Here is an 11286-nt window from a genome sequence, read left to right as displayed (position 1 = left end):
CCCTGCAGGGTTGTGACTGTGCTGAGCTCAGCTCTGGCCCTGCTGCCCACAAACACCCTGCACAGAGTGGGGCTGCACAGTGCTGGCTCTTGTGAAAGGAAGGAGGGCTCTTGGGAAATACTCTGGTCAGGGTCACCTCTGTGACTTTCTGCTCATGCCTGTAGTCCTAAAAATTAAAAGGATGCAGGAGAGCTGCTGTGCTCCATCAAACTGGCCCAAAAAATCTGCCTACAAGCCAAGTAAATCTGCACAAAACCCACATAGCTGATGGGTCACCTCAGCAAACTCTGTCTGCAGTCCCTGCCTCACCATGAATGTCACTGGGGTTTGAGATAAATGAAACAACCTGGGATAATCCTCTTCCAGGATGCCCAGGATGTGCTATTTGCATGCTGCAAACAACAGTGTGTTTGAATAAAAGGTTGACTCCTTCAACATTATCCCTGAAAATCTTCAGAAATCTTTCCCTGTTTGAGCAGCTGACTCTTGGGTAAGAGTTGCACATGGATGGTTCCACGCTGTGCCAAGCTGTGCAGCGAGCAAGAGGCAGGAGGTGTGTAGGCAAACTCTGGGTTTTTTTAAGGCACCCATCTGCAACAAAACAAAGCAGAAAAACAAATGCAAAAGTGTGTCAAGGAAAGCAACTTATAACCCTGATTCCACAGCTACCAAGTGTGTTTTCAAATATAAAATGAATTCAAGCGGACCGTGACCACCTGTGGATGGATCTGGGCACCTAGAGCACAGAAAAGAATTAGTTTATTTCTAAAGATTGCCCTTGTCCCTGTCTGTAAGATACCATGAAAGGAAAGGCACTATCCAGCTCAACAATAACTTCCAAGGTCAATTCCAGTCCACAGAAGCCATAAGGAATTTATTGTTTCCAAGGATCCTACCCTGAATATGGATATTACACCTGTACATTCATCATGGAGCTTTGAGGGAGGGACTGTGCCTACACTGCAAAGTGAGAGGGACAGGACCCAGTGTGGGCCCTGGGGACAACATCCCTGACTGACCCACACCCAAATGCTTCCACACCCACCCTGAGCCAGCTCAGCTTGCAGAGATCTCACTGGGTCAGTCCCACATGGAGCCAGGACCTTGCTGTCCTGCAGCTTCTGCACAGCAAGCATGAGTGCCCTGCCTGGCCCACTTTATCCAGCAGTGGAAAACAGGCAGAGACCACCCCTGGGAGAGTCCTGCCAAGCAGAAAACTTAACAAGGGGACCTGTGGGTGCCAAGAGTCACCTGGCAACAGCCAAGGTCTGTTTGGGTTCCCAGCTGACTCCTGCCTGGCTGCTGGAGCTCTGTGCTGGTGGACAGCACAAGGGGTGTTTGTAAGATCCCTTCCAACCCCAGCCTGCTGGGATGGTGCTGCTGGAGAGCCACTCAGCAGCTGACACCTTAACCCAGAGCTGAACTGGAAAGCTTGAACTCTGAGTGCAGAGCAGGTGGAAAGGGTAGAGCTGGGTTCAAACATGGGTTAGGTCTCAGCCTGGAGCTGGCAGCTCTCCTCTGGGCACTGAGGTGACAGCCAAGCAGGGCTGAGCTAGGCTCAACCAGCTGCTTCAGTGTGGGGGGAGGATGTCTTAGTAGTGTTTGGAGTTAAGTTCCAGTTCTCACACAGTACTGTTATCAAAATAACTATTTTCACATAGCTAAATCCCTGGGTATCAGTCAGCTTTACAGGCTGTCCAAGTAGTTAAAGCATACATCCCTTTTCCCTTTTTTTTAAATTTCAAGATAATTGATGGCACATGTACATAAACACCTCTTTGCTATGCCTTGTCCTTGTCCTCCTTTAGATGGGAGGACAGAGCACAGATGTAAATAAACAAGATGTATCTGTCCTGCTAGCTGATGTTTACACAGATCAGCAAGTCACAGTGTTGGCTCTTACTCCACAGCACACACAGCACACACAGGGTGTGATAATCCCAGTGCCAGGCTGTGGAGTAGCTTCTGTGGGGGCACAGGCACGGTGAACAATGTGGTTTTCCAGCTGGGTGGAACCAGACAAGTTCCTACAACATCTCAGCACTCCTCAAGCAGAGGCTTTGTGAGTAGCAGGGTGGGAGTGGCTGGAGGCAGCCCTGCAGACAGGGATCAATGGGGAGCCAGGGATGCTCCAGCAGCCAGGAGTGCAGAGCCCATCCTGGCACAGGGAGCTGCCAGCAGGGATTATCTCCCTGTGCTCTGTGCTGGGCCAGTCTGGTTAACAAGGATGTTGAAACCCTTGAATGTGTCCTGAGGAGGGCAACAAAGCTGGTGAAAAGGCTGGAAGGAATGTCCTGTGAGGAGTGGTTGAGGACTGGACGTGTCTCTTTTGGAGAAGAGGAGGCTGAAAGGCAACCCCATTGCTGCCTGCAGCTTCCTCAGGAGGGGGAATGGACAGGGAGGGGTTGAGCTCTTCTCCCTGGGATCCAGGGACAGGATGTGTGGGAATGGCTCAGACCTGCACTGTCAGGAGACATTTAGACTGGACACCAGGAAGAATTTTCTCACTGAGAGGATGGTCAAACACTGGAACAGGCTGAGGGAGAGGTGGTCGATGCCTCAAGCCTGGCAGTGTTTAAGAGGCTTTTGGATTAGGCCCTTAACAACGTGATTTAAGTTTTGATCAGCCCTAAACTGGTCAGCCATTTGGACTAAAATATCCTTTGTAGGTCCTCTCCAACTGAAATAGTCCTCTCCTCTCCTCTCCTCTCCTCTCCTCTCCTCTCCTCTCCTCTCCTCTCCTCTCCTCTCCTCTCCTCTCCTCTCCTCTCCTCTCCTCTCCTCTCCTCTCCTCTCCTCTCCTCTCCTCTCCTCTCCTCTCCTCTCCTCTCCTCTCCTCTCCTCTCCTCTCCTCTCCTCTCCTCTCCTCTCCTCTCCTCTCCTCTCCTCTCCTCTCCTCTCCTCTCCTCTCCTCTCCTCTCCTCTCCTCTCCCTGTCCCTGCTTTTTGGGATCAACAAAAAGCCAAAAGCACAGCAGGGCCCTGCAGCCCCTCGCTCCTTCTGCTGCAAAATCAGTTCCAAAGGACGGGAGTGCATTTCTCTGTCTCTTTGAAATGCTGCTTTCCCAGCTTGCCAGCTACTTTCAACAGCGAACTCCTCACGGAGGAAGCCTCGAAAATAAATCTGTGGAAAGGACGATTGTGCTGCAGGGCCTGGGCAGGCTGCTGGGGCTGCTCCTGGCCCGGGGTCCCAGGTGAGGGATGGGGCTCCCACACACACACCAGCCATGGCAATGTGGAGATCTGAGCGCTTCACGGGCAGGTTCCCGAGGGTGGGCAGGGCTCCTCTGTTTCTGAAGAGCTGCAGTGACCCTGGGAGGGGTTAGACATGAGGGAGGCACATCCCCAGGAGCGGCAGAGGAGAGGGAGGGGATCCCTTCTCACCTGACCCCCTGAGCCCCGGGAGCTGCCTGCCCTAGCACGGGGCAGGGTATCAGAGAACCCCTCCCCCTGGAGCACTCACACCCCTATTTTGTAACTTCTGACAAGCTCCCCCTTCAGCGGCTGCTCTGCAAGGGTCAAAGTGCAGGCGGAATTCCCGGTGCTCTGACGGAGCATCAGCGATACTCCAAAGGCAGTGCGGAGCAGGAGTAACACCGGTCCTTGGCAAGGCTGAAGGCGATGCTGTCCCCGCTGTGGGAGCCCCATCCCGCATAGCAGGGACACGTTTTCCGTGAGCAGAGCTCTCCAGCCAGGTGCAGGGACAGCCCTGCTCCAGGGGCTCTGCCCCCAGCCCCTCCGAGCTCCTTTTCCAGGGCAGGGATGGAAGCTGCCGGAGCTTCCCGCACCCAGCCTCCACCCAGCCCTTCCCCGCTCAGCATCCCTTATCTCCCGGAGCAGCTTCCTGCCAGACCCTCCAGCGGGCTCATTTCCCAAAGAATTAATTCATTAATTCTTTAATAACTGCTCTGGAGGGACGTGAGGAGCTGCGAGTACGCGGGCAGCTCAGCTTCCCGGGCGTGCGATGCTCCCGGAGCCAAAGTTCAGCCTTAAAAACATCCCCCAAAATAATGATCCACCCGCCGAGCAGCAAACCCCCGGCGGCTGCTGGAGCTCCTCCGGAAAAGCGTCGCATATTTGAAGTCAGCATGATTTAATCTAAATGGGAAAGTCTCAATTACATCGCTATTATGGGGTTACACAGAGTCACAGCTCGGTAATTACAACCTCGATGCTACATATGGTTAATACATTTCAATTACACGTTAATTTATTGAAATACATTCTTACTTTAAAAACCTCTGAAATTCTGTGGTAAATGGAAAATTTGGGCCAGGGGAACAACTATAACCACTTGAGCTGAAATGGCCAGTGTAGCACAACTTCTGATGTGCCACCTTTGACAGACTAATCATAGATCTGATTAAAATGACCCAAATATTCTCCTAGTAGTCTATTCTTCATACTGAAGATTTTGTTTTAAAATGCCTGCGAACCAGAGTAACTTTCAAGTGACAGATGAAACTGAGCACATGCCTAAAGACAAACTGCAGCTCGTAAAGAAAAACAGCTTCTGGTTTCATGGAGCTTTGTTTTCTCTCAGCAGTTTATCATCAGAGCTTGTTTCCCTGCAGCCCTTGTAAACTCAGTCAAAAAAACATCTGCAGACTCAAAGGTGACCTGCAGAACACTCAAACATGGAAAGATGACAAAGAATTAAAACTTAGTTTCAACTCCAAACCCCCAGAACCTCATCTTGATTCTGGTCCTTGTCTGAATACTTGCACGGCTCAAAAAAGGCTCTTCCCTGTTGCCTATCTTGAGGAAACCTTTAACAGGATCAGTTTTTGTTATTTGGAAAGCTACAAAATCTATGGCTGCCATTGGGAATGGCTTTTTGAACATCTAAAATGTGTTTCCATCTGATACTAACGTTTCTAAGCCAGAGCTATGGATCAGCTCAGAAATAATTTTCCTCTCTGTAACTCAATGCCCTCATCCTTGTCCCACAGGTGGGTTGATCAGAAACTTAGAACCTCTAGAAATACTGAAGGATGTGGAGCAACTGCAGCACTTCCAGTGAAATAAATGGACAAAGAAATCCACCATAAGGAAGAAATCTACAAATAGTCCCAATGCAGCAGGTGGTCACATCATCTGGCTGCCAGAAAAAGGGACTGAACACATGGAAAATGAAACTTAAAACTGAAGTTGTAAATACACATGAAAACCAAAACTTAAAACTGCAGTTGTAAATACACCATCATTGCTTTGAAAGGAACAAGTGTCTCTGGAAAGTGGGAAATGCTTCCTTTTACTGGTAGTGTTTTCCTTATGCATTTAATTATTTAGGAGAAATGTTTAAAATGTGGCATATGTTATGAGTACTGTGTATAACATAAAATTCAACCTTTCCATCATCTGGGGTTTGGAGTGTCAGTCCATAACCCTCTGTCAGTAGTCATGTTTTGTTTCCTCTGCCCTGTGGGGAGGCCTCTCCCCTCCTTTTACTTCCAAATGCTGAAGTTCTGCCACTACCACACTCATTCCCTGCCCCTTCCCACAATGGGCAGCAGGTACTGGTCACATGTCAGAAGATAATTTTAGGCATGGAAATGCTCCCACCTCAAAACCAGACCAGTAACCAGCACAACAGCCTAAAACTCACCCTAAAACTTACTTCTACTTAAAAGTCTACTTTGTGTGAGTGACTTAATATACTTCAACCCATCCAAAGACTTCACTTCAAACCCTGCACTTTGATTTCTCTCTGAAGAACTCTGAGAATCCCCCAACTCAATAACTCCAACACTTTTTCAGACACCCTTGTTTCATCTCTCAATTTTAAAACATCAGTTTAGCTGTAAAAAGGCAGAAATATGGGCCCTTTACAACTGAGCAGCAGCAGCAGCATTTAAAAACTGCAGGTTTTCACTCCAGGGGTTGGGCTGTTTTTCAGAAGCAGAAGCTGTGTAACCATCTGTGAGATACACACGGGTGAGAGCAGCAGTGACACAGAACCCACTCTCAAACCACAGGTCCAGGGCTGAAATCTGAGGTGGGCACCAACCAAAAGGTGATTTCTAGTGGCAGGAGGTTCAGAGAAAGAAGCACTGTGACAGTTGTAGGGGCAGTGGGAAGCCTTCAAGACAGCAAGGCAGGCTGGAATAAATTCACTAAAAGACATTTAAAATTAGTTTAAAGCATCCTTCAGCTGAGCTCTGCAAAGGCAGGGAGGCAGCAGAGCTGAAAGTCACTGTTGAAGGAAGTGAGGAAACCCAACTCTAAAAACTTGAGAATACTGATCCAGGAGCACAAGTAGTTAAAGGACAGAGAAACTCCAAAGGACAGACATTTTATTCAATTAGGAGAGCCTTCAGTCTTTACTGGCAAAGCTATCTACAAACATCCAATTCAGGAAGTTAAGCGTGAGGCTGTTTCTTTTTTGGATCAGCCTCTTAAATTTTGTGGTATGCTGGTCCAGCTTCTACCTTACCTGCCTCTCCAATAAGACATGAGTCTGTTATTACAGACTCCATGACAGATGACTAAAGGTTCTTTCTTCCAGTAAGCTTTGCTTTTCAGACAGCAAACATGTAGTTCTTGGTGTAAGTAATGAAGCAGCATTTTAAGTTATTGGTTATTTTTTACCAGTAAAATGAAACCAGGAAAATGAACAAACTCTGTTCTACTCTGATTTGGAACAAACTGAACCCAGAGGATAAATAAAGATTTGTTTGAGTTTTTAAGTTAGCAGCAGGTGTGTGTGAATGTGTATAACCAAGATCACATATATAGATAGTGCAGGAAGTGTGAACATAAGAGATCTGACCAGTGGCTACAGGGGACAAGAAAAAAGTTTAAGATGATACAACATCCAGTTTAAGATTTTTTAATCCAGTTTATTAAATATTGCTTCTTGGGGACATGTTTACAACAAGCCCAAATAAATTGTTTAAGGATTCAAAGCAGTCATATTAAAATACAGCTTCAATATAAAGTTTGTCACAGTTTTACAGTATTCAAAAATGACAGACCTGCCTTAAAAAAAGACTATTACACCAAAACATAAGAAAAACAGAAAAACAAACAAGTTTGGCATTTTCATAATCTTTATAGTATAAAACAGAATATTAAATCTATTACCAGCAAGCTGATACTTCAATCTATTACCTAGTCTGAAGTGTCTCCCATTAAAACACACTATACAACAGCACTATACAAAAGTCGTGGTGATACTCATGTGATGAAAGTGCATCCCTGAAAGTTTGCCAGTTTATAGTTAGCTCTTAGAAAAAAAGGTAAAATTAAAACGTCCTCTTTTAACCGAAGGCTTTATTTTTATTTTTTTAAATTTTTTTTTGCTGTTTTGTCTCACTTTCAGCCTTCTTTTAAAAGTGTCTAGGGACGCCCCCCAGGGGGCAGCGTAAGATTAACCATCAAATCACGAACGGCTGCAAATATTGTGCATTCACCTGGAACAGGGAAAAGAGACAGGTTAGCACCGCGCCCCGGACAGCCCTTCCTCACTCTGGAGCAGGGAAAAGAGACAGGTTAGCCCCACACCCACAGCCCTTCCTCACTGAGCCCCTAGGGCAGAGCCCAGGGTGACTCCCAAACCCAGTGACCTCCAGGGACCTTGGGGTTTGTGGGAGTTATGGCTGAAGCAGCTCCAGCTTTCCCAGCAGGACTGCTCTTGTTGGTGATGAAATTGCAAGTAGCTCTTAACTTTTAATTGCTTCTGAATGTCAGACAGAATCTGTGCCAGAATTGATTGCACATGGACTGTGGTTCGATTTTTTCTGTATGTTATTAATTAAGAGCACCACATCCTACAAAGAAAATAACCCAACTTTTTCAAGTTTTATTTCCATGGATTACGAGCAGAAACTAAACATTTTGAAAAACTCAAGTCTGAAACATCTGAAAGATGTTTTCTCTCCTAAGCTCAGTCTTGAAAACATTTCTAATTCCAAGACTGGGAAACAGTCAGGAATCTGTTTCTTTCAACCTTGACATTTAAACTGCAAAATAAAATACAGAGCAGGTGGACTTCCGTTTCCAACAGCTGAGATTCAATACTGAGAGGAAAAAACCAGCCACAGCTACCTCAAAGTTTTAAATACCAGCACTTGTTGACAAAAACACACACGTTCTGAACAGCTTAAAGAAGTTAAAATCAACAGAAGTAAAAGGGTTAAATAAGAACAACAAAAGATGAAGCAACAGGCAGCTGTGATTTTCATCTACTGTTTCCTGCTAAGAAAATACAATTAATAGCCACTGTTGTACCCTGGTCACTGTGGGCTGAGTTTTTCCTGCATATTTCAAGAAATATCAATTAGAAGACATTGAATTTTGCTGCTGAAGGAGCAACAGTGTGAGCAAAGAGATAAGATAAGAGCAGAGCCTGTTGGGATGCATTAATCTTAACTGCCAGACTAGGGACTCCCAAGATTATTTTGGGCAAGTCATTATCATATCCAAGCTACAAATCTGGGCTAAATACCATCCACTGCATCTCTGAAAATCAGACACTGAAGAGTGTTTAGTTGTGAAGTGCTTTAAGAATCATCACAAGTCCCTTGAGATCCTCTCTAAGGGTCACCTCCAGCATCCACAGATTTCCTCACCAGACTGATGTCCACTACATACTGTAGGTTTTGGGCTTACAGTTTAAAACTTATTATTCCAGGGCATCGATTTCCTCTCAGTTCATACAAGTATTTCCCCAAAGTAATTTTGTATTTTCTCCCATGGAGGCATAGGTAAAGTGGTCTCAGACAATGTGTACTCACAATGAGTCAACATTTTACTGTTAAACACAGCAGAATGTGTTTGCCCACAGATCTGAAAAGAAAACTCTTTCAAAAGAACTTACTTTTCAGGCACTACCATTTTATTAAGAGGAAAATTAAGCTGAATACAAAATACTTCCTCACAAAGAGAGAAAGGTAAAAAAGATACAGCCAGAACAAGGCAACACTGATTCCAGGTTACAACGACAGTGCCAGTAACATCATCTGTGAACGATGGGAGGCCCTGGTCCTTCCTGACTCAAACAGTGAAAAATTCCCTTAATCAAGCAGATTGCAATTAGTGCAGCAGAGAGCTAACAGGTAGGAAAGTCAGGAAAATCCTGGGTACAGCACAGGAGCAGCAGAAGAGAAAGGAGCATCAGACGAGAAAGGACACATATCTGGGATCTCCCATGTACTGCTGTTTTAAGAGAAGTCTCCCAGCTATCTACTTTCATCTGTTGGCTCTCCTATCACCTTTCAGTGGTGAAGAAAATAAGGTATTCTTGTTATCTTTGATCAGATATAATAATGTATGTTTTGACAATAAGAACAAAGGAAGTGTCCTCAGGAAGATCCTACTTTTGTTGGGTGATGGTGGAAATAAATAAAATCATACAGACTCAGTCTTTCTTTTGGAAGTCAGAGGAAGGACTACTAGAAATTTCCTCTGCTCAGCCAGCTACATTCTCCTTTGCCTGGACAAGGTTCTGCTTGTGGCTCCAATGCTTTTCCTATGCGATTTTCCCCCTGTCTATATCAGCTCCCTGTACTGGATCCCAAAACTGCTTCAAAATTTGCATGACAAACAAAAATTGTCCATTTTGATCTATCTAGTGACCATTAGAACTCATCTCACCTTGCATCTCCAGAGCAGCTTTGAGAGTTACTTGCTCTGCCTATGGTATTTTGTGAAGGGTTTACTTTAAAACACAACTCAGGGCAATAACAAAACAGCAAAGCAAGAACCTACCCTTCCCCACACCATGGGAACTCTGTGGGGAAGCACCTTCCAAAAGCAACACCTGAAGTTTAGATAATGTATTTTGAAATAAAAGCGCTATACAAACAAGCTCTTTTCCACATACAGAACTCCTACAGGGAACTCCACATGCCCTCAAGGCTATTTTCTCTCCTATTTACCCACACTATTACTACATGTTAAACAGAAAGTGCATATTAATTTAAATCCCATCACAAGTTTCAGAAATGTATGCATATCCACACCCACTTAAGGTAAACATTGCTCATGTTCTAATTGAAATAATCCATCAAGCATAGTTAAAATTACTGCATAACAACTTATACAAAAGAAGTAAGAGTCAACCTCTGCATTCACAACTTCAATCTATTCACTGGGTTATTGGAAAAATTTTGTTCTTCATCAGAACTGAAAGTTATTGTTCTTATGAGCCATCTGTGTATAAGGACCCAAAACCACTCTTACAGACAACATGCTGCCCAAAGAACCTGCTACTGTTCTTCCATGTTTCAGATACTAAAAAATAAGGCATGACAAACAAGAGGGAAAGCAAAGCACAACGCTGCTCACAGTGCACTACCTACAGGCCAATGAACACTCAGAACAACCTAGCTCAAACACTGCACAGCACGTCTGGTGGACAGAACTGTATGCACCTCTGCTAGTGGACACACTGACAAAGGAGTATACAACCACTGCAATTACTTTTAAATCATTCACAGCACGTGGACAAGTTCTGATAACTATTTTAACATCCCTTTATATTCTACTGTTAAACTGAGCAAATTCAAAATTAACCATGAAAACTGACACTTAGCCATAGCATATTTTTTGTGACTCATTCTAGGCCCATTTGTCAAAAAGTGTGACTCTTACTGAGCAGCATGAGTTGGGCCAACAAGAGGTGGGTGCATTCTATCACTTGGGCAGAACAGCAAAACCCAGCCTGAATCATCAGTGCAACCTTCGGCTGTGTTGCCAGTACTTTTGCCAGTACTTCCTATTAAGTTATGTACTGCCTGTCACATCAGGAGTTTGTAACTACTAAAGAAGTAAGATAGAAACCAAGAAGAATTCAGACTTAAGAGAGGTTTAGTTTTACACTGGAGATTTGTCACAGATGTCTGGGTGAAGAGAATATATCTACTGGACATGTACAGTACCTGGTCGTGGTGAATTCAGTTCAGCAAACCTCTTTAGAATATTGCTAACCATCATTGGAGCAGCAACAGAAGAGTTCTGCTGCCTGGGAATGTCAGCCTGTTGCGTTGTACCCGAAGCCATATCATAAATAATTGGGACAATAATACTAACAGCTTCTTGTGGGACTGTTGTTTTCTGTGTTAGCTGAAGCTGTGGGGAAACAACCCAAAAAGCACGTTAAATTGAATGACCATGCACTTCAGTGCAACTTCTGATATAGTTAAAACACTCCAGGGCCTACAGACAGCATGTACTTCCACCACCCTGTTTTCAGACATCAATGCTGCAACAGAGAAATCATCACTCAGGTGGAGACTATTGTCTTCTCAAAAGCACCCCACAGTGAGCACTGCCTCGGGCACAA

General features: G+C 45.0%; 2 protein-coding genes across 2 annotated transcripts in view; one reads left to right on the top strand and one right to left on the bottom strand.

Annotated features, from left to right (window-relative positions):
- The window catches only part of LOC130253437 (probable ubiquitin carboxyl-terminal hydrolase FAF-X), a 35036-nt gene extending 33048 nt beyond the window's left edge, over window positions 1-1988 (top strand). Inside the window, exon 20 of the mRNA XM_056492015.1 lies at window positions 1809-1988. Within this exon, the coding sequence (XP_056347990.1) occupies window positions 1809-1988 (180 nt within the window). The remainder of the gene's footprint in view (window positions 1-1808) is intronic.
- A 4832-nt stretch (window positions 1989-6820) lies between these two features.
- The window catches only part of MED14 (mediator complex subunit 14), a 34338-nt gene continuing 29872 nt past the window's right edge, over window positions 6821-11286 (bottom strand). The window contains exons 30-31 of the mRNA XM_056495058.1: window positions 10883-11072; window positions 6821-7414 (exon numbers count right to left, since the gene is read on the bottom strand). Coding sequence (XP_056351033.1) covers window positions 7341-7414; window positions 10883-11072 — 264 coding nt within the window. The 3' untranslated portion in view covers window positions 6821-7340. The remainder of the gene's footprint in view (window positions 7415-10882; window positions 11073-11286) is intronic.

The sequence above is a fragment of the Oenanthe melanoleuca genome, chromosome 1, assembly GCF_029582105.1.
Source record: "Oenanthe melanoleuca isolate GR-GAL-2019-014 chromosome 1, OMel1.0, whole genome shotgun sequence".
NCBI lineage: Eukaryota > Metazoa > Chordata > Aves > Passeriformes > Muscicapidae > Oenanthe > Oenanthe melanoleuca.
The sequence above is the reverse complement of the archived record's forward strand: the minus strand, read 5'-3'. Positions and strand labels throughout refer to the sequence as shown.